The sequence below is a fragment of the Tachypleus tridentatus genome, chromosome 8, assembly GCF_004210375.1.
Source record: "Tachypleus tridentatus isolate NWPU-2018 chromosome 8, ASM421037v1, whole genome shotgun sequence".
NCBI classification, from domain to species: domain Eukaryota; kingdom Metazoa; phylum Arthropoda; class Merostomata; order Xiphosura; family Limulidae; genus Tachypleus; species Tachypleus tridentatus.
This window is the reverse complement of record NC_134832.1, coordinates 30,709,006-30,733,414: the sequence shown is the minus strand read 5'-3', so window position 1 is coordinate 30,733,414 and position 24,409 is coordinate 30,709,006. Positions and strand designations below refer to the sequence as shown.

At 34.3% G+C, this 24,409-nt stretch overlaps 1 protein-coding gene across 4 annotated transcripts in view; it reads right to left on the bottom strand.

The window, feature by feature from the left end:
• Window positions 1–1,001: 1,001 nt before the first annotated feature.
• The window catches only part of LOC143222088 (solute carrier family 15 member 1-like), an 88,726-nt gene continuing 65,318 nt past the window's right edge, over window positions 1,002–24,409 (bottom strand). For 3 of the 4 annotated variants that reach the window (XM_076448013.1, XM_076448014.1, XM_076448016.1), the window contains one exon: window positions 20,174–23,546. In XM_076448013.1, the coding sequence (XP_076304128.1) occupies window positions 23,358–23,546 (189 nt within the window). In that variant the 3' untranslated portion in view covers window positions 20,174–23,357. Of the gene's footprint in view, window positions 1,175–20,173; window positions 23,547–24,409 lie in introns of those variants that run through there. The other variant, XM_076448017.1, reaches the window with a different exon arrangement.

Below are 24,409 nucleotides of genomic sequence, written 5' to 3'. Positions count from 1 at the left end.
CTGTTTGTAGTTGAACGCACAGCTACATAATTCGCTGTGTTATGCTCATCATGGATATAGAAAGCCAAATACTGCTCCGTGGTATAAATATTAGCCATTACAAAGAGATTAAATGAATATTTTATTCCACCATTTTTCTTGCAGGCGTCGTTCGTGCTTTTCATGGCATGAACGATTTTAAACTTATGAACAAATACCAGTATAACTAACATTTATCTGAATAAAAATGCTATTGATAAATTGGAAGCACTAATGAGTGAAGGAAGACAAAAATATAAATTTCTTTGTTTTGAATTTTGCACAAAGCTACACGAGGGCTATCTGCGCTAACCGTCCCTAATCCAGTAATGTAAGACTAGAGGGAAGGCAGCTAGTAATTACCGCTTACCGCCAACTCTTGGTCTACTCTTTTACTAATTAACGTTGGGATTGACCGTTACATTATAACTCCCCACGGGTGAAAGGGTGAGCATGTTTGATACGACGGAAATTCGAACTCGCGGATTATGAGTCGAGTGTCTTAATCACCTGGCCATTCCAGGCCAAAAATATATATAACAATATGTCAAATATATTATCTTCAGTGCCGACGAGGCCTTTCGCCAAATACCAGGGCTAATCAGGCCGGTTGGGATACAATAAGCATTGTAGTTGTTGGGCCAATATTTATAAACAACAACTATTTTGGTGTGAAATAGATTAAACTGATGAACTGTCATTTTTAGAATCTTATTTATGTGTTTCCACATCACAATTACGTTTATAACGTTTTTAACACCAATTTTTAAAACAATTTCAATTGATGATAAATTATAATTTAGTTTTAGTTTGTTTCTTGATGGCCAAAGTTTCTTTGATTTTACGTCTTCCTCCTTGTTGGAAATACATATAATTTCATATTTGGATAGAGATTGCAGTAAATGTTTAAAGACTTACCAACAGGCGGCGTTAGACGTTGTTTTATATACTACTCCAAACGAGAGCAAACATATCGATAAACATGGTAAGAACCTTGAAGTTTATTAAGTCTGTTCTTTATCATCAAAACATTTTGTTTTCATTCTCAACTGCAAACTTTAAAGTGATACACTGAAATTTGAAGATGGTTTTCGGTGGTTCTTAACTTTTTTCATCGTCTTACCCCCTGAGACTCTCCAGAGTATCACCGTGTCCCCTATAATAATTTTTGTAATGGTGAACTTTGCCTAAAGGTAGAATAAAACAAAACTATATAAAGATCCTAGTTTATTGAAAATGTTAAAAATAAATGACCTTGAGAAATGCTGCAAGTGCTAAACAAATTCAAAATCCATGGAATTACTGAACATCATACAAAACCTGCTTATTCACTCAGTGTGAGGGTTGATATAATATATATATAATGAGAAAAGATACTGAATACGATGGAAACTTTGATATTTAAATTTTAAGTTCGATGTATTAATATTATATAGTTTAAAAATTTAGGCAATTCAAAACGTTGTAATATATGAACATTTTTACTTAAAATTAGACAGGTGGTTGCGCAACAAGCATCTCGACGCGGTTCAACTGCCGCACTTCAGCGTGTTTCTCATTGGTGGGGAGTTACAAGCACTTGTCACAAAACTACAAACTGCTCTATGATTTCCCTAATAATTCCCAAACCTTTCGTGATCCCCCTAGAAACTTCAAACGACCTCCCAGGGGGTCACAACCCCCAGGTTAAGAACCACTGGCTTTAATTTCTAAATATTATTGAAGACAGTTCTCAAAACATAGCTATCCTTATTCATGAATAGAGACTTTTGTAGATTGACAACTTTGGAACGTCGTACGTCACTTGAGGAGGGGTGTGCATAAAATTATAAAACATTTTTAAATGATGTAGAGCGGGAACAGGTGAAAACCATTTCTTCGTAAAACATTTTTCCCGGTTTCTGTTTTCTATAACAATAAATAAAAGTGAGTCAGAGTCACTGGCAAAATGATAGGCATTACAAAAATAACATATTTGTGTAATTGCCTTTATACTTAACAAATATAAAACTGTAATGATTACTATACAATCCTGTATACGATGGTATATGGCATGTTCATGTTTCACATTCTTCTCAATTTGTTCACCACTGTTCAAAATCAGAGATGTGTGAAAACCACTTGAGGTATCTCTCTCTTTTGTCTACCATAAGTTGCTGGCAAGAAGTTTTCAATTCGCTATCAGAAGTAATCAGTTGAGCAAGGAGATGAAAGAAAAAAAAACCCTACGAAATACTATTTATAGATGCAGTATAATACTTTAAAAGTTATGGCTTAAACACCGGAACCAACGAAGCATTGGAAACCAATAAGGCCGAAAATCCTTAAACATATAAAGTTAACTGTAGATTTTGTTGTTGTTTTTTCTAAATTAAGACAAATGTAAAAAAAAACAACAAAAAACACCTGTGGTTAATTTAATTTTTATAAAAATTTAGGCTTATTGGTTTCCAATACTTTACCGAATTTTGATTTTTAATCCATAACTCCTACCGTGTTTTTGATTCATGAATAACAACCAAGATTCTCATGCAGTTTTTTCTTATTTTCTATTTAAGAAACAAACAAACACCAGTTTCATGGGATGTAGTTGCTTTATAATTTTTTTTCACACTGAAATTCATGGATATATGATGTCCCCTACTGGGACAGCGATAAGTCTCCGGATTTAATACGCTAAAATCAGGGGTTCGATTCCCCTCTGTGGACACAACAGATAGCCCGATATGGCTTTGTAATAACAAATGCACATACACTCGATATATATATATGTATAATATCTTCAATTTATAAACCACCATCCTGTTATTATTTGATTTCAAGATCGACAGATAAAACTGAATACACCCCATCTATGACTGATGGCCATGACCTGGAATGGCCAAGTGGTTAAGTCACTCGAATTATAATTCGAGAGTCGCAGATTCAAATCCCTGTCACATCAAACATGCTCGCTCCTTCAGCCGTGGGGGGTGTTATAATGTGACGGTTAATCCCACTATTCATTGATAAAAGAGTAGCCCAAGAGTTGGCGGTGAGTGGTGATGAATAGCTGCCTTCCCTCTAGTCTCACACTGCTAAATTGTGGATGGCTAGCGCAGATCGCCCTCGTGTAGCTTTACGTGAAATTAAAAACAAACCAAAACCTAAAAATGACACAAATCAACCACACACGTAATACAAGTTTGAAACATTTTGTTCAAATACTTAACTATTGTTTCTCATGATAGTGTGTGTGTGTGGGGGGGGGAGTTCGTATAGAAAAGCCATATCGGGCTATCTACTGAGCCCACCGAGGGGAATCGAACCCCTGATTTTAGCGTTATAAATCCCTAGACTTACCGCTGTACTAGCGGGGGGTGCTTCTCATGATACCATAATAAATTAAAGTGCTGATTTTGAGCCACAAGAAACATCAGTTTGATCGTAAATATTGTTGTCAGTATTTCCTTATAGCAAAGTTTAATAACTCAATGAAAACAGACTTGTTTATCCTTTCGCAAAAAAAACTTACACAATAAACTTATTCACCAAATGTTAAATTGTTTGGAAGATTAGAGAACTCCAAACCATTTTTAATTGTATATCCATTCTTATCAAGTTCTTAAAAGAAACAGAGTTAAAAAGCTACCAGTTTCTAGTTATAAGGAACCATGTTCGACACCATTGACCTAATGGAACACAGCCAGAATATATGGGTCTAATACGTTTATACAGTACATCAGTAACGAACATGTCTCTGTATTTTTTTATTTATTTTTGTGGAATCAACATATATATTTTTTTTTAATTTAGATTCATTCAACTTTTAAATTACAGAACTATTTTCTGTGTGAACATTGAAACAAATTGCAATTAAATGATGGCAGTATCTCGCCAGTACTTTAAACTGGAACTTCAGAAGGATCTTCATTTTACTAGACTTACATTACGTTAAAACACCAGTTAAACACCCGGTGAAATTGGGAAACAGGCTTTCAAACAAAGCACAACAGATAAACTTGCTGAATGTCAGCGATTGTGAGTAGGTTTAATAACTATGTTTCTGCCACCCCCGAGACCTATCCATTTTGACAATAATGAAGTGTCAAAAATTGTCTATTATTACTCTTTATTACAGTCTACCTGCCTCCCTCTTGTTTTTGTTTAAGTGTTCCATTTGTTAAGCTGCTAAGGTGTTGCAAGGTATAGGGGGCGTTGCCAGGTAAAAACAGACCTTATTTGGAATAACATATTATCGCTTGCGAGAAAACAGAAGAACAGTGACCAGGAAGAATAAAAATTATATAGCGAATGTAATGAGTAGGTTATACTGTAAATTATTATATTTTTAAGTCTATATTACAGCAGTTAAGGTATCTAGTCTAACCAGAAAATGTTAAAATGTTATAAAACGCAAAATGAATTATTTATGATAAAACGGAATAAAACATTTTGAAAATGTTAACACTTGAATAATATGTCATTCATTTACACCCACACACATTCTTGTTTCTTTGTATTTTTTAGGTTAAACGTCAAGATAATGAAGTATATTTACGTAAATAAATTTTATTTAAAAATTCAACATCTTTAAGAGGATAAAGCTAGATTTGTATACAGAATATGTGTAAAGTTTCATTGGGCACACACAACTGGTATTTATACTACGTAATACGTTTTTCAACTAAATTTCTTGCACGGATTTTGTTAATCTTGCGATAGTATAAAATGACACACATTTTATTATAATGGATAATAAATTCCATTAAACGATCGGTGAAAAACTGCAATTTCGATTAAATTAATAATCATAAACTCTCTCCAACGTACATAAGCCTGACTTTTAGGGTTCTCAATGCGCAATTACTGAATGTGCGCATTACACTCCCCACTACCCCCTTCACTGGGTGTCTTAACGGTAACTCTGAAGGCTTATAGTGTTTGAATTCGGGGTTCCTTACCCGCACCGGGCACAGCACGGATAGCCTATTTGTGCAGCTTTATGCTTGAGCACCAAAACAGTAAAATTATACCTTTTACATCTAGTGCTTTTTATCTGATCATTCTTGTCTACATCTGAGGATCGTGGGTTCGAAGCCCTTTCCCCCTAAACATATTCGCCCTTTCAGCCCTACAGCTAGGTTACAATATAACCATCAATCTCACTATTCGATTAGTGTAGTCTAAAATATGTTGGTTGGTCGTATTTTCTAGTTGCTCTCCCCCCCCTCCATATTCTATCACTTTTAAATTAGGGACGGCTAGCCATAAGAACCCTCGCGTAGCTTGGCGCAAAATTCAACAGTTCAAGCCTAATCACATTATATGGTCGATTCAGTTGGATTAAAGAGAGGAAATAAATATCGAATGAATTTCTATCATATTTCACCATTAATATACATTTCGTCTTATATTTATTGGAGAGGGCCCGGCATGGCCAGGTGGGTTAAGGCGTTCGACTTTTAATCTGAGGGTCGCGGGTTCGAATCCCCGTCGCACCGAACATCCTCTCCCATTCAGCCGTGGGAGCGTTAGAAAGTTACAGTCAATCCCACTATTCGTTGGTTAAAGAGTAGCCCAAGAGTTAGCGGTGGGTGGTGATGACTAGCTGCCTTCCCTCTAGTCTTACACTACTAAATTATGGATGGCTAGCGCAAATAGATCTTGAGTAGCTTTGCGTGAAATTCAAAACAAACAAATAAAACAAATTTATTGGAGGGATGCATGTGTGAAACTGTTGGAAATGTGGTAGTTTTATTTGTCTGTAATTAAGCACAAAATTTATAGCGTTGTAAACCAGTAGACTTGTCGATGTGCCACTGGGCGAGATATGGTAGTTTGTATACACTTTCCAGAAAGTTGTGAAATAATGCTTGACATCTGGTGAAAGTGGGCCGTTTTATTTAATGGTCAAAAGGGGAAATTGACTAGTGCTCATCACGTTTTGCAAGTAAAACCTGCAAAATAAAGTAAAGTAAGTGTATATGTTTATTTCTTTCTAGTTGACTTTTCTGTAAAGCTACACGAGGGCTATCTGCGCTTGCCGTCCCTAATGTAGCAGTGTAAGACTCGAGGGAAGGCAGCTAGTCATCACCACTCACTGCCAATTCTTAGGCTACTCTTTTACCAACGAATAGTGGGATTGATTGTAATTTTGTAACGCCCCCACGGCTGAAAGGGTCAGCATGTTTGGTGTGACGGAACCCTTAGATTACGAGTCGAATGCCCTAACCACTTCCTCGCCATGTCTTTACAAGTGAGTGTATAAAATAAAACGAACGCCCTGGAAAACAATATACAGTTGTATATCTAATTTTTTGTACCTGTTCGTTATACATTTCCACATTTTTCGACCATTCGGCACCAAACTTGACACAGTGTTATAAAATGACATTAGGAAGGTCATAATTGGTTGGGAAGTCAAACCCCATTTCTTTGCATATTGATAAAATTTTTGAAAACAGTATGTCATTTTTTTCATTATTGGTACCTTTATGTATTTTTATTTCACTTATAATGTTTATTATGCTAAGAAATAAAAGGAAGTACAATTTACTATCCTTTATTACAAACGAGTTTTTATTTTAAATATGTTTTTTTTTATGGCATCGTCTTAAAAGCAATGGTAAATAAAGGAGTTCACAAGTTTATATTTCGCCCAGGGCAGAATTGTGCTTTGCGGTGTGGACGACGAGACACAAAAAACGAATTTGGAATGTTTGTCCATTTGAAGTATTCAAACTTTGAAAAGACATATCTTGAGATCGATTTAAATTGAAATATGATTGGTAATAGAATTTAATTGCGTTCATCAATAATTAACTATTTTACAAACATTAAAGATGTGTACTATTTCTTTGATATAAATAAGAATTTATCATGGATGTTGAAAATATAAAGATAAGAAAGTGTTAAAAAATTCGAAATCGTTAAAAAATAACTTGCTATAAAGTGAACAAAAACCCTGTACTTTGGTAACAATATTTAGGTATTTTGATGAAATATATATAAACAGTCATAAAGCGCCGACAATTTTTGTTGTGGTATTCTTTTCAGAATTTGTTGTGATTTTTTGATGTTATTTAAATAGCCCCACCATGACAAAGCAGTAGATCTGTACACTTATAACGCTGAAAACCGGATTTAGATACCTGTGGTGGGGACATTACAGATAGCCCATTGTGTATCTTCGTGCTTAAATACAATCAAATAAAGAAAACTGTCGTAATATTGATGTTTTTGAAAATAAGATGTAGTCTCAATGGTTTAATTTCTCTTAAACTTTATCTACATAACTCAAGCCTTTATATAAGATAAATCCATACGATAATGTAACAATAAGATTTTACTTTGTTTCATTTCAAGGGTGAGTTATTCATTCTACCTCTTTTATTATTCTAACCAGTTAGAAATTCCAAAATTTGTTTAATTCAGATCAAACAACAAAAGATGTTAATCTCAAATGCAAATGATATCTTCATATTTTGTATCGTATTTTTATATCAAAAAATTTTCGATATGTCAAACAATGCATGCCAGAGTATGGATATAGGCTTAGAAAATGAATATCAAAAGGTACATTTCTATCATACCTCCGTAATTGTTACTGTTAAGCCTAATGTTTAAAAAAAAAACAGTTGTTTTTATCATTATTTAGTTTTCACACTAATGTATATCGTAAAACAGGCTAAATATATTGTTTTATTAAATAAATACAATCTAAAAATTGATTCTTGTCTTTCATGTCTTAAGGATGAACTTTACATTTACATGCACTTTGATCCATTGCTTTAAATTTAGCCCATCGTTATAGATAGGTTATAATATAACTCAGGCTAAGTATCTTCTATTGTTCAGTCTACGTCTACATGAAATACTAATTATTGGCACTTCTAATAAAGTTCTATTTCTAACTTTTATATAGTTAAAGTTTATAATTTTATTGGGAAACCAAAGTAGTGATAAAAATAATATAATTTGTTCTTAAACGTTAGGCTTAGCAGTAACAGTTGCGGTGGTATAACAGAAAAGCATGCTCATTCAACGTTTCATTGTAAGCAGTGGCACTTATTTAAAGATGGTCTTGAGCATTAAACCTTAACATTTTATTTCTATATTGAGATAATGCTGGCAGTGGTTGAGACTTGTGTGTGAGATAATTTCGTGATTATGTTAATTATGTGGGTTTATTAGAATTTATTTAGCTTGTAGAGTGCCTCAGGTTTTCAGCCAATATCCACTAATGGTTTAACCAACAATATTTCTTGTATTATTTACGATGAATTTCACTTGTTTTTTGTTATTGTTTAGGCCCGGAATGGCCAGGTGGTTAAATCACTTGACTCGTAATCCAAGGGTTGCGAGTTTGAATTCCCGTCACACCAAACATGCTCGCTCTTTCAGCCGTGGGGGCGTTATAATGTGATGGTCAATCCCACTATTCGTTGGTAAAAGACTAGCCCAAAAGTTAGCGGTGGGTGTTGATGACTAGCTGCCTTTTCTCTAGTCTTACACTACTAAATTAGGGACAGCTAGCGCAGATAGCCCTCGAGTAGTTTTGCGCGAAATTCAAGACAAAACAAAGAAACAATTACAAATATTTTCAATAGTATAAAACATTCAATTTAACTAATATTGTTGATATATCGTGAAGAATATAATGTATTTGACTGTATTCACTCAGTAGGTTGAAAAAAGTCAAGGTTACATCAAGGTGTTAGTTACTGAGTCAAATTATTTTTTCTTGGAATTGTCTTTCTAAAATTAGGGTGCGTCTTCTACGCAGTAGCGTTTTACAAGGCGTAAATACGGTATATTACTAAGATTTACATTTCACAAAAACTATAGATGTATAGCATAGGCTTAATGTCAAAATGTGCGTTATCAGTGTAAATTCCAACAGCAGAAGAGTTAGTAAGAGTTACATTTTACACAAACTATAGATGTATAGCATAGGCCTGATGTCAAGGTGTCAGAACAATGTCACAAATTCACAGTTTTTGTCCTGCGAGTTTTAAGAAACAACCTACTACCTATGTACCGTTTATTGAATATAGATCCATTAGATGTAATGCCATCATATGACATTTCTATCATGGTGAGGTCTCTTACTGCTGTGTCATTCGGGATAGTGAAATTTTAATGTTTATCGAGTTTGAAATATTGATACTTGATTTAAATTATTATACGGATAAGTTGTAAAAAAGGATTGTATGTTAACTTTTGTAATATTAGGATTAAGAATATCTGGTTAAGAAGCAAACACACGGGATCACTTTCAGAAATTGGAATGTTTCAAAGGTCCCAAAACTCGAGCACTTTCGAATAGTTGGCTATCCTTCTTCAGGCTTTAAATGACGTTTGATCAGCATGATCGAGGAATGACAGTGACGAACGATTTTTCAACGTTATATCTTTTATATATAGCTCACTGATAGCGTTAGTGTGGATTACGATAAACAGAGTTTCATTGGTCAAGTATTGTCAGTGGACGGTGTTGACTAGCTGCCTTTCTTCTAATCTACCACTTTTAAATTATAAAAAGCAATAGCAGATGCCCTCTAACAGTTTTATGCAAAATTAAAACAATAAGACAAACAATAAATACACAATTATACGTTCCCCGCTACGGATTTATAACGCTAAAATTAGGGGTTCGATTCCTTTCGGTGGACTCAGTAGACAGCCTGATGTGGCTTTACTATAAGGAACACGCGCACACAACTATATGCTGTTACGTGTTCTATTCTATCCTGCAACTGTGATAACACTAGTAATAAAATAACCTAAAAATATTAAATTTGGAGATTCACTTATTTTTTTCCGGGAGTAAGAAACAAAGAAAAAATAATTTTGATTTATGGACAGTGTTTCAAACTCAGTGAATAAAACTTTTCATGTTATGCAAAACTTGATCAAAAACCATAAAAAAATGTTCTTAATAATAATAACGTTATCTGAGAAAAGCATTTTTCTCCCTTTTTCGAATGGAGGGAGAATTTTGTACAGTGTGAAAAGTCGGAAAACATGTACGTTAGTAATTGAACATGCGTGATTCAAGGATTTTGTAGTGAAGGTTTTATAGGCGTGAGCTGATTCCTGTCCGTAATTAAGTGCAGGGTGCAGGTGTTTAATTACAAACAGGTGTTGGCGAGAAAGTTGTCAATTCGTCATTGCTGATGGATTTTATAAACAGTTCAATGAACAAGTCAGTAGCTTTGGATAATGATAAACTACCTTTTAGGTTTAGGTTTCTGTTTTACTAAAGTTATATCACTTTACCCGTGTTAACTAAGGTTGTGACCAAAACGAATACATTATTACTTTTGTTTCTTTTTTTCAACTGATTATTTTGTTGGCTTGTTGCAAAGTGCAAAAACTGAGCAATGGGCTATTTGTGCCGTGTCCAGTTAACCACAGGTTTTCACTTTTTTAACCACTCAAGCTTACAGCCAAGCCGCGAGGGGGTTGGCTTTACTTAAAAATAATATTTTGTTTGAATTTCGCGCAAAGCTACACGAGAGCTATCTGTGCTAGCTGACCCTAATTTAGCAGTGTAAGATTAGAGGGAAGGTAGCTAGTCATCACCACCCACCGCCAACTCTTGCGCTACTCTTTTACTAACGAATAGTGGGATTGATTGTAACATTATAACGCTCCCACGGCTGGAAAGCCGATCATGTTTTGTATAACGGGTATTCGAACCTGCAGCCCTCAGATTACGAGTCGAGTATCCTAACCACTTGGCCATGTCGGGCCTTCTGTAGTCTTACGAGTCAATATTAAAAGAAAATGTGTTTATAACTTTAGAATATTTTTATTTCAGTAAGAAGATATGATTACTGTTTTTCATTTCGGTAATTTTCACAATTATTATTAACTCATTATAATCTCAAAAGCTGTCTGTTTTCTTCACTTTCAGCCTCTAAACACAAACTCAGTCCTTTCAATTAATAATACACAATTTATCCAAGTACACAATCTGATATTCCTTTACTTAGTTATAACCCGCAGGAGTTTTATTCAGTAACATAATTGTAATTTTTATTAGATTTCAGGGCGAAAAACAAACAAACAATATTCTTTCTATCTGACTTCAAAATTAATACAAACATTACTACATTAAACTCTTGTACTCACACCAATTATCTAGCCTTATATTATCTCAAATCTTCAGATGTTTTCATTAAACTTATTTCTCTCTTCCTCTTGTAATCACACCAATTATCTAGCCTTGTATTATCTCAACTCGTCAGATGTTTTCATTAAACTGATTTCTCTCTTCCTCTTGTTATCACACCAATTATCTAGTCTTGTATTATCTCAACTCTTCAAATGTTTCCAGTAAACAGATTTCTCCCTACCTCTTGTAATCACACCAATTCTCAAGCTTTGTGTTATGTCAACTATTTAAATGTTTCCATTAAACTGATTTCTCTCTTCCTCTTGCAGTCACACCAATTATCTAGCCTTGTATTATTTCAACTCTTCAAATGTTTCCAGTAAACTGATTTCTCCCTACCTCTTGTAATCACACCAATTCTCAAGCCTTGTTTTTCCTCAACTCTTCAAATGTTTCCATTAAACTGATTTCTCCCTACCTCTTATAGTAGTACCATTTCTCTAGCCTTGTATTATCTCAACTCTTCAAACATTTCCATTAAACTGATTTCTCTCTTCCTCTTGTAGTTAACACCAATTCTCTAGCCTTGTATTATCTAAACTCTTCAAATGTTTCCGTTGTACTGATTTCTCTCTATCTCTTGTATTCACGACAGTTTGTAACTTTTTATTACCTCAGTGCTCGAAGTGTTCCCATTAAATTGGTACACATGTGGAGAGAGATAAATCAGTATGAATATAGATATGTATTTATATTTACCCAATTAAAGCTTTATTACAATGCTTAAATAAATAACAAATAAATTATGGTTACAATCGTGCTGGAGTACTCTCGAAAGGAAAGGAGGTGTATTACCAAGATGTGAAGCGATGAGATAATAAATCATGTTTAATTTTTTTTCCACAGTAACATCACTTAACTTTCCGAGTTTGAAGTCTAATCTTGACTGCTATATGTTGCACGAGAGAAAAGTAACAATACAAAATTCTCAGTAGTGAGTATTCAGACAAAAAAGGCCATCTTTATTTTGGAGTTACTTTGTTTCGTGGAGTGTTGTTGACCTATGTTCATAGATATGTTGCAGTAGTTCACTAAATCTGAGCAGTGGGCATTGTTATAGAATGGTAGTTCTAACCATATAATTGAAGCTACTTGAAGTCACGGTTAAATAACAAAACTTGATTTTGGGTTGGGGGATGTTTGCCCGATAACTATTTCAATCAGATGATAAAAAACGTTGGGCAGATGGTTATTAAAAGAATCGTGACCCGCCAAAAGTTAGGCTTTGTATAAAGGTGTTGCGTAGCAGAATATACAATGCTGCTGCACGCGTTTGGAGTTTTGGTTTCATTATTCGTGCTAGAAAGTAATATTAGGATTTCTTTTCTAGCAGGGTTCATCTTCATCAGGTGAAATTGGCAATTCACCTGCAAATGAAATCGATTATTAATTCAGACTGTCCGTGAAACATATAATAAAAAAGGGGCATAATTAATAAATGTAACGTCCGCGAAATCACAATTATTGTTTTGTAATAACTCTACAATTTTTACCCTGAATTGTTTATGTCTTACGATTGTTTTTTTTTATGGCTTTATCGACATATTTTATCAATATGCAAACCTGTCTCGAGCTATTAATCAACTTTTCCAGATGCAATTTGTATGGTTTTCAAATTTATCATGGACCTTAATTAAGATGGACGTGATCAAATACTGCTGAGTTAAGCCTAATTGGAAACGTATCCTCAAAGAATTGTTGAGAGTCATATAGGCTTTCATTCGTGATTCTAGGGAATTAAACTGTTCCTCAGGAAATTACCTGTTGACACTTTGCGAACACTTTTAAACAGATGGCTATCGTATATCTGGGTGGGAGAATAAAACCGTAACCTACATTGATAACGTAAAATACGCTCATCATGAAACATTTTATAGCATAAATATGCCTATATCTTTATTGAATGTACTAGCATGACCTGGTGATTAGGGTGCTCGACTCATACGTAATCTGGGGGTCGTGGGTTCGGATCCCCGTCACCAAACATGATCGCTCTTTCAGCCGTGGGGGTGTTATAAAGTGTCAGTGAATCACAGTATTCGTTGGTAAAAGAGTTGGCGGTGAGTTGTGATGATTAGCTGCCTTCTCTCTAGTCTTACAACGCTCAATTTAGGACGGCTAGCGCAGACAACCCTTGAGTAACTTTGCGCGAAATTCAAAGACAAACAAAAACAAACTCGTCAGCCGTTCAAAATTATGAACGGAGACACACACACACAACCTTAATAGCTTTATCAAACATAAATAATTTTTTCATTAAAATTAATTTTTCTTTTCAGTTAGGTTCGAGATTTACAGTTAAATATACTGAATTGGCATGCATCCATTTTTTAAATCGCCAATGTTTCCAGTAATCGTACCTGTAAAATTATAAATTTGACTATACTTTTCTTTGGGATAAAATAAAACTCTTATCATTTATTGAGAGAACAGGATATAGGTAAACACCATCGCACAAGTGTTTTTTGTTTTCACATATTTTACCCACGATGATATTACCAATAAATGCTATTCTGAATTTAGAGAAATAATTTGTATGCACTATGTCTATTTTTGAATTTCGCGCAAAGGTACATGAGGGCTATCTGCGCTAGCCATCCCTAATTTAGCACTCTAAGTCTAGAGGGAAGGAAACTAGTCATCACCACCCACCATCAACACTTGGGCTACTCTTTTACCAACGAATAGTGGGATTGACCGTGACTTTATAACGCCCCCACAGCTGAAAGGACGAGCATGTTTGGTGGTGCGACGATTCGAACGCGCGACCCTCGGATTACGAGTTGAACCCCATAACTCATCTGGCCATGCCGGGCCTGTATGCACTAAAACCTAACTATGCCACAGCCAACTGTTTATGATGGTAAAGCTACGATTATTTAAATATAATACATATATGTATTTAATGATAACAGTACATTTCTCGTTGGATATCTAATTGAAGAAAGATAAAATATGTTAACCATGTTTAAAAAAATTTGTTTTCCTACCGCAGTGGTCGGCAATTTAAATAACAATAACAGCTTTCTTTTTTTTCCTTTCTTATTCGGTATAAATCCCAGATATTCAAAGCTGCAATGCACGTAGCCCCTTTTTCAGTAGTTGGACAGCTAGAGGGTTAAAGAGCCATAGGTTGCAGACCTCTGTCCTAGCAGAAACGTAACTCCAAACACACGTATCTTACATAACACGCCCGTATTTACAAACTTTAAGATGCATGTAAAACCTGTCGTCTTTATCACAATGGTTTAATTGAATAAACGTTTTCAAGCTCCTGTGTTGTCAAACAAAAATGTTTCGTATTATCAGTGTATAACTTTACTTCGATTTTTCTCGAAAACAATGTTCCAATCTTAACTCATGCTGAGAAGTTAGTTACGATCTTGTGGATGGTTAAAGTTTGACAATGTTCATACATATATATATGTTAATCGTGAGTTAATCGAATGACCCCAGAAAATAATCTGACGAGATAAATATTAAGGCAGTTCAAAGAGCCCGGATGAACTAGCCAAGCCTAGAGGATACCGCGAATGTTTTTATCGCTTCCTACCATCGTTTTTCTTGTCTCGTTGCTTGATAAACCGTTAGTTAGCACGTGATGCCGTCTACTCTTGTGGGCCCCAAATTATTATTCTCACAAGGAGCGAGCCAGTAAATAATTTTTATGAAGAAAAAAATCATTATTGTTATTACTATTGTTTAGGTAAAACAATATACGGCTACCAATGTTTGTGACGAAAGAAATGTGCATTAAAAAAAAAAGTGGTAAATACGAATTATTTTACGTTTCTGTTTCCAACAACTGTTGAACTAAAGTTTTTCCCTGCATGTTTGAAGTTAAAGTTCGTTGATCACGAATAGAATCCCAGTCTTCTTAACACGAAATTCTAAAATTAACAAGTAATTTGAAAGTTTAGTCACAACATATATCATCATACTGTCATATATTATATTACTGTTTTGTGTGCCTTCTGTCCTTGACCTGACGTGGTCAAGTGGTTAGGGGGCTTGACTCGTTACCCTGAGGGTCGTGAGTTCAAATCCCCGTCATATCAAACATGCTCATCCTTTCAGCCGTGGGGGCGTTATAATGTGACGGTCAATCCTTCTATTCGTTTGTAAAAGAGTAGCCCCAGAGTTAACGGTGAGTGGTGATGAGTAGCTGCCTTACCTCTAATCTTACACTGCAAAATTAGGGACGACTGACCCAGATAGCTCTTGTGTAGTTTTGCGCAGAATTAAAAAAACAAACAAGCCCTCTGTCCACCATACGTAGACAATAGCACCCCGGATGATATATATGTATATCTCAATCAGTCTACATTTGAGATAATATCTAATACTTCAATTTGTCTTTAAGGAAATATGTTTTTTCTACCTAGAGAAAATTGTACATACTGTCAATATTTCAAAAAATAAGCATGCTGCCATCTGTTACGCAAATATGAAAACATATTGTAAGAGTTTATTGCAGGTATCATTCCATGATGTTGTAAGGCGTATATATAGTCTGTTTGTGTTATAAATATTTGTATGCTACACAAAGTTCATCTTTTTATTTTCTATTCTCACTGGTAGAAAAATGTTCTATGGAATATTCTCTTATAAACATACTGTGTTAATTAAACATAGAACTGTTTGGGAGAAATATAATCAAATAATTTTATAAGTCACATGATCACTAAGAAAAAGTCAACCTGGAAGTACTACTAAATTAGAAAGAATACTAGTTAAGCCATATGATAAAAATCCGCCATTTCTGCTATACTCATAGACCCTTTGTACTAGTTTTACAACATTCCAATAGATGCCGTCACTAAAACTAGTCTAGCAATTTAATTTAACTATTCTTAATACCTAAACTGATAAAACCTTTATTTAGGTACTCAACTCATTGGTTTCAACAAAATATTGGGTATCTTATATTCGATGCAATAAAAATGTCAATTATACATTGAGTAAAAAACAAACCAAAATCGCCAGTGCTGGTCTATAGAGATTTCAGCTGATCCGTGAGACGGTTTAAAATAATTGTGTATTTTAAAATATAATTACAGAAGTATATTGTTGCTTTACAATACAGCTGAAATGGATTACAAAAAGTTAATAATTTATAAGAAACTTATAAGAAAAAACTTGTTTTTAGTTGGTAAAAAAAATGTTGGCACCTCTGATCTGAAGGATATCAAAAACTTATGAATATCTTGAACCATATTACCAATTTAATAAATCATATTAGTTTGAGTCATCAAATGATTTCTTATTTTCATATTACGTCATTAAATAAAAGAGTATTTTTATTACTGTTTTTGCCATAGAGAAGTATTTTTATACATAATTTCTGCTCTTGTAGATCATTATAACAATTATACCAAAATGATATGTTTTATACCCCGTATTCAAACATTACTAAAACCACTATCTGTCCATAATTTAGCAGTAATTAACTACAGGAAAAACAACTAGTCAATGACACCCATCGCCAACTCTTGAGCTACTGTAATAAAATAGTGGGATTGACTATGGCGTATAACGTCCCCACGGCTTGAATGGTCAGCATGCTTATTAGTGGGATTCGAAATAATTAAATACCGGCTATTTTTAGGCCGTCTTAGTTATGATTGAAGGAAACATTTTTGTTACAAGAACAATGTATGTATTTAACGGAAGAGAAAAAAAATCCACATCATACTTTAGCCAACTAATATCCTTGTTTTACTAATGTTAATAGGAGATCTGGTTTACTGTTAGCTGTACCCCAAGGAACTCGAGCTACATCGTAAACTCTAGTTATATATGATATTGTAGTGGTATCGTCTAGTTATATCCTGAATTACAGTTGTGTGGTACATTATAGTTTTATCTGACAGGAGCTTTATCCTGAACTCTAGTTGTATCATGAATTCTAGTTGTATTAGACATACCAGTTGTATCCTACATTCTTAGTTTTATAAACAAATGTGGAACAGTGCAATTTACATGACGACAACAGACAAAATATTTGATGTAGAATATGTTTTCTTGGTAAGATGGTAAGTACCTGTTCTCTTGAGGTAATTCCTAATGAAACATCCTTTGTGTTTTATGTTGTCAATCAACAAACGAGGAAAGAAAATATCTCGTTTAACTTGTTCAACACACACACGCATGCGCAACACGCAGAATAGATGTACAGCTAATCATGTATTATTATTTATAAAACAACTCATATTTAAAAAAATTAAGAAATATATCAAGTATATTTAAGCAACATATCTAATTACATTCTGTATGCTTAATCACGCATGCGTCAATAAAATGATTACTTACCTTAAAATGATTGATGCTGATAAACGCGGGAAAACATTACAACAGCTGACTGTGTAGTTTTGGTGATCGCTTCCTTCCTCAAGCCACTTCTTCATTTTTTAAAATGCTTCTCGGTCTTCTAAGTAAAGTTGTTTTTTAGCGTTCTCATAATGTTTTCTTTATATGCGACCAAGTTAATTAAATGTTGGACACAATTTACATTTAGAGAAATTTCAAACATGTTACTTGCTGGAGAAAGATTTTGAAATAATGGAATGATACGAAGTTTATTCGTAGTTTAAAAGTGAATTTTAAACGTTCTAAATTTAAGATTTTTCCGAGTTCCGTCAATGCGAATGATTAATATTTGATGAATATTCAGGCAGAACTAATCACGTTTTATCTTTGCCTACATTACGTTATTCGCTTTACGTCGAAATATTTTACGAAAAAATATAACCATTCTGAGCACATTGGTTCATATATATATATAACATCTTTACTGAGTTATCGTCACACATAGGAACCGTGTCGTTTCTCTCTAAGTGTGTTAATAACCACAAAATAATCCATGTAATTAACCATCTTTTTACTTTATCGAGTTATTGCCACACATCAGGATCTGAGTCGTTTCTCTCTTAAGTGTGTTAATAACCACAAAATAATCTATATAATAAACCATTGTTATATTTTACTGAGTTATTGCCACACATCAGGAACCGTGTCGTTTCTCTCTAAGTGTGTTAATAACCACAGAATAATCCATGTAATTAACCATCTTTTTACTTTATTGAGTCATTGCCAGACATATCGAGAACTGTCTCTTTTTTTGTGTGCGTGAATAAAAATACACAAACGAAGATATTTAAATATCTATTTTCTAACCATATAAATAGTTTGGATATTTCAGCTACGTGTTTGAAATGTATGTTGTGCAAAGAGACAGGAATTATCTTTAATTAAGCCTCTTTTTAGAACAGTAACATCCACGCAAGACCGGTTGTATTCAAGACAGTGTAGGAAACAATTTTAATGGTTGATAATTTAAAGTCGCTAACTTTGTTGTTCAGCAGCAATCGATTTTTAAAAAGTTCACTACATTTAGGAACCACTTATAAATATTTGCATACATTTTGCAGAGAGCATAGGCAGGAAAACATGCTTTGGGCAAAGTCTGATGGTGTGGAATTCGTATGGCAGACTTGGGAGGAGTCCAACAGCTGACTCCAACTCCCACCCAATCGCTTATACCCTCCAATTTTAAGTTTGGGATAAGTGCTGGTTTTCAGCTATTTTTTTTATCACCAATAAGTAGCGTGCGCTGCGTGGTAGATGTAACCTTTGCTTTAACTATTGTATGATAGCTTAAAATTTATGGTAGTTTATGAAGACCTATAATCAATTTAAAATTTGTGTCGAAAGATTTGTTTGTTTGTTGTTAAGCGCAAAGCTATACGATGGGCTATCTGTGTTCTGCCCATGCGGCCATCGAAATTCAACTTTTATCATTATAAGCCCTTCACTGACCACCGAGCCACCAGGAAACGTATCGGAAGAAGTGTGTTATTTTAGAATTGAAGTCGTATCGAATTTAAATCTCATAAACTTAGTTTGTTTGGTTTGAATTTCGCGTAAAGCTACTCTAGGGCTATCTGCGCTAACCGTCCCTAACTTAGCAGTGTGAGACTAGAGAGAAAGCATCTAGTCGGCCCGGCATGGCCAAGCGCGTAAGGCGTGCGACTCGTAATCCGAGGGTCGCGGGTTCGCGCCCGCGTCGCGCTAAACATGCTCGCCCTCCCAGCCGTGGGGGCGTATAATGTGACGGTCAATCCCACTATTCGTTGGTAAAAGAGTAGCCCAAGAGTTGGCGGTGGGTGGTGATGACTAGCTGCCTTCCCTCTAGTCTTACACTGCTAAATTAGGGACGGCTAGCACAGATAGCCCTCGAGTAGCTTTGTGCGAAATTCCAAAACAAACAAACTAACAAAGCATCTAGTCATCATCACCCACCGCCAACTCTTGGGCTACTCTTTAGTGGGACCAACGAATAGTGGGATTGATCGACATATTATAGTGCCTTAACGTCCCCCTCTTTACGGCTGAAAGGGCGAGCATGTTCAGTTATGAGTTGCAAAACAATGGTTCTTGAACATTTTAAGCCAAATACATAGTACCTTTATTAATTTATATTTCAAAATGTAGTCGATGTGTTCTCTTTGGAGCTAGAAGGTTTATCAGGGATCCCAATATGTAGAAACTGCCTTTGATTTATTAATTATATTATTTTTCAGTCATTACTGCCTAGTTTTTATTTATACATTCACTGTTAGTTTTCTAGTAACCCAAGCAACTTACAAAATTATTTCTGAATCAGGAATGTGACATTTCTATGATGCACGACTTCACCTCATGAAGGACCATTTACAAGTTTTTAGAAATGTATAATCGTATATTTTTACTTTATATTCTACTATTAGTAAAAATTACAATTAATTTATGACACTTGGTTTTCGGTGAATTAATTATTTTATGATATTTATGGACTGAAATTCACACAATACCCGTTTAACTCGTGGGTTATGAAAGAGCTTAAATTTTATATTTATATGACGTTGGATAACTGCACAAGATAGGATTCCGCCAATTTAGGGTGGATAAGAGCTATTTCTACAGGAATGTATTATAACACACAAGACTTCGTTTTTACTTGCTTTGTCTTTTTATTTACAGTGATATAATTAAATACATCTTAGTTTGGCTGCTTGAATAAACGCACAAAAAGTAGAAACCAATAATTCAATACAAAAGATTCGTCTGAGTCCAAACTAAGCAATATATAATCTACAGACCTTTTCAGAGAGTTACGAAACTTCCCGACAGTTCACGAAGTATAGAAATTCCGAACAGTTATTGAAATTTCCCGACTATTCACGAAATGTAGGAATCTTGTTTTTGTGATAATGATATAGCTTTTAATGAAATTCACAGAAGGGAAACTGGTGACAATATTTAAACACATATTTCAGAAAATACAAAATTTGGTAAAACAGTTATTTGTCTTAACTCAGAAGATAATCGCTTCATGTATTTACCACATTTAATAACGTACGTGGAATCTTATATTTTCATTATTAACGCTCATATAAAACATCTATGTTATAGGATTTCGTATCTATTCCGTTGTATATTTATCTTTTATTTTTGGTAAATACCAAAATATACATGTTAAATTACTTCATACGTTTCCTCACTATATTAGAAATAGAAAAATATTATCTTTCAACTGTTTTAAAAATAATTACGAAAAAAAAAAACGAACAAAACAAACATGATAAATTAGTAATTTTCAAGGATACAAGGATCGTCAGGGAGCGCCATCTATAAATGTAGCCTCTTAAGTCATCATATTTGATTTACAACATTTTCCGACTCGCTTTTCTTTAACAAAGGTTAAATTTCGGGCTATAGTATGGATTGTACTAATTCTACAACTTATATAATTAAATACATCTTCGTTTGGCTGCTTGAATAAACGCACAAAAAGTAGAAACCAATAATTCAATACAAAAGATTCGTCTGAGTCCAACTAGAGGCGCCATCTATAAATGTAGCCTCTTAAGTCATCATATTTGATTTACAACATTTTCCGACTCGCTTTTCTTTAACAAAGGTTAAATTTCGGGCTATAGTATGGATTGTACTAATTCTACAACTTCGAAACATTAAAGCATAAATACAATGCTGTTTCTATAATTTGCTAATCATTGAGCTCGAACTGCTGATAAATTTGGAGTTCACATAAGTTCGTATTTTTTTTTATCTTATTAAATATTTTCGTACTGAAATGTTCCGCAGCATAACGGTTAGCTTGTCAACTAAAGAGATACTAAATAATTTCAGCATGAAGGTTTAAAATTAAATATCTTGTTCCTGTACTACCAGATGGCACTTGTTATTTATTGTGTGTAATCATGGGTATAATATTCAACTTTTATTTAGCACACCCCAGGTATTCTACATTTGTCAGAGGTAATTCTACGGACTTATAACTCTAGAAATTGAGTTTCACCACGCGTGGTGGGCAGAGCACAGACAGCCCATTGTGTAGCTTTGTGCTTAACTGCAAAAAACACTGTTAAAATAATTATAACGAAACGTCTTCAGTAGTGTTAAGTGCTAAAGTATGGTCAAGATATTTCGCGTATCCCTCCTGTTTATTTTTTTATCGATACACTACTTAGATTCTGACTATTCATACTCAAGGGAAGTAAATAGCTATTCTTTGTTAGGTTTCGCAGAAATTACAGGAAGGTTATCTGCATTCGCCCTCCCTAATTTTAGAAGCGACAAAATAGAGGGAAGGCAGCTATATATTCAACATTACCCAGCATAAACTCCTCGGATATTCTTGTCAGTACGAAAAATTGACTTTGAAAGTAACTGTTTTAATGCAAAAAAGGCCCCAACATGCGAAGTTCGATTTTTTCTTTATTAACGGGACTCGAAACACGAACCTAAGATTCACACTCTAGCAAGCTAACTACTGGGCTAAGCTCGGCCCTAAAGTATATAGAATTAGCTTCGTTAAGAGACACAGAAGGGCAAGAAAATTTACACAAATAATCACACACACATAAAAATATCTAGAAAATATTAGATCTTTTGCTCATTAATCATATATCACAGACAACAGAATTTACAAGTTTGGTCTCACACATTTCCAACCAGATAATGAATTATTCATCCCATATCTAGACATTTAAAACAACCTTGCTATGTAGTATGTAGCTTAATTATGGTTGACATTATAACTTGCCCCCGCTGAAACAGCGGTAAGTCTGTGGATTTACAACCCTAAAATCAGGGATTCGATTCCCCTCGGAGGACACAGCAGATAGCCAGATGTGACTTGGCTATAAGAAAAAAAGCATACATTATAGCTTCTCAAATAGAAGTTAAAGAAAGAGTAGGAATTTTCATTTATGTCACGAATATAATTTCTTATAGTAAAGAACTCAGAAAAGATAAAGTTATATAAGGTAGCCATTTTTTTACTACCTACAATTATAACTTATCACAATCTAAGAGCTAATAACACGTTATATTTTTTATTTCACATCTCAGTATCTTCAAAAGATTTATATTTGTTCAGATCTTTTCGTTTCGACAAAACTTACAACCTTTAACACAACCATTGCAAGCACGTGTCCAATTAAATTGATGTACGTACAAAAGGATATTTTAACACTTAATGAATTAATCTGGTTTTTTAAAAGGCTTACCTTTAGTATTACGATAATTTCAAGTATTTGTGCAATAAAAGATAAATAATAATATGTATATATATATAAACCATCCATTAATACGTTTCCTTTGCTACAATTGATGTCCGCGAAAGTTCATTGCTTCACTAAAATTTAAAGAAACAATTTGTTTTGTTTGTTTGTTTTGGAATTTCGCACAAAGCTACTCGAGGGCTATCTGTGCTAGCCGTCCCTAATTTAGCAGTGTAAGACTAGAGGGAAGGCAGCTAGTCATCACCACCCACCGCCAACTCTTGGGCTACTCTTTTACCAACGAATAGTGGGATTGACCGTCACATTATACACCCCCACGGCTGAGAGGGCGAGCATATTTAGCGCGACGCGGGCGCGAACCCGCGACCCTCGGATTACGAGTCGCACGCCTTTACGCGCTTGGAAAAAACAATTTAAACGAGTACTATGAAAAAGAACAAAAACAGAAAATGGAATTATTTTTTTGTAGACAGTACTAGTTTGCATTCCAATAAATTCCAGATACACAGTTCGATTCTGACGGAAATAATTAGGCATATGTCTCGAAGATACAGGTTGTTGTATTTTCCACGAGAACAATGACGTCATCACAACTTATCGTCACCAAATGCTTCATTTGTAAAAACGTTTTCTCTGGATGTTATTTCTGTGTTACTTTTGTCGATAACGTTGATCTCTCTCTGTGGCTGATGCACGTACTTGTAGAAATACGCCATGACCGCGAATAACAACATGACTGCTACCATTAAACTAGCGAACATTAAAAATTCATGCGACTGAAAAAAAAGAGAATATTTATTAAGCATCACTGTTAATATCTTGTGCCACTTAGTTAAGATGTTGGTAATATCTTGTGCTACTCAGTTAATATGTTGTTAATATCTTGTGCTACTCAGTTAAGATGTTGTTTTTATTTCACTACTCAATGTGATTAAATATTCAGATAATGTTGAGATTTTCTAAAGAAACGTTTAACTTACATATGGTCCAACCAAACGTGTTCTTTCAGCCATGGAGGTCGTTATAACGTCACGATCAATCCCACTATTTGTTGATAAAGTATTGTCCAAAAGTTGGTAGTGGGTGGTGATGACTAACTGTCTTCCCTCTAGTCTTATACTAAATTAGGGGAGGTTAACATAAATAACCCTTGTATAGCTTTACGCGAAATTAAAGACAACCAACCAACCTACCAAAATTATATATGATAGCATCTTTTATAGAATAGATTGTCAGTCTTTTTAAACAATTTTCGTACCCTCGAATTACGAGTCCAGTGTCTTAACCACCTAGCCATGCCAGGCTATTAACAGCTTGTCAATCACAAACCCTTTGATTAACAGAATGGATAGCTTAACATCTCTTCTGCACGCAACCATAAACTAGACAGTGCAAAAGTTTGTGACGTATTAAACAGCAAGGATATATTATATTACATTTAATGTAATGAAAATTTACCAAAATGATATAAAAACTTGTGATTGTATGTTTTTCTTGTATATACAATTTAATAACTTAGAAAAAACTGATTGAACACCTAGCGTGACAGGTTTGCAATTGTATATTTAGTTTACTATTCTTGTTCGTTTCAGCTAAATATATATTTAGAAATACATGTAACTTATACTCTTAAATGTAT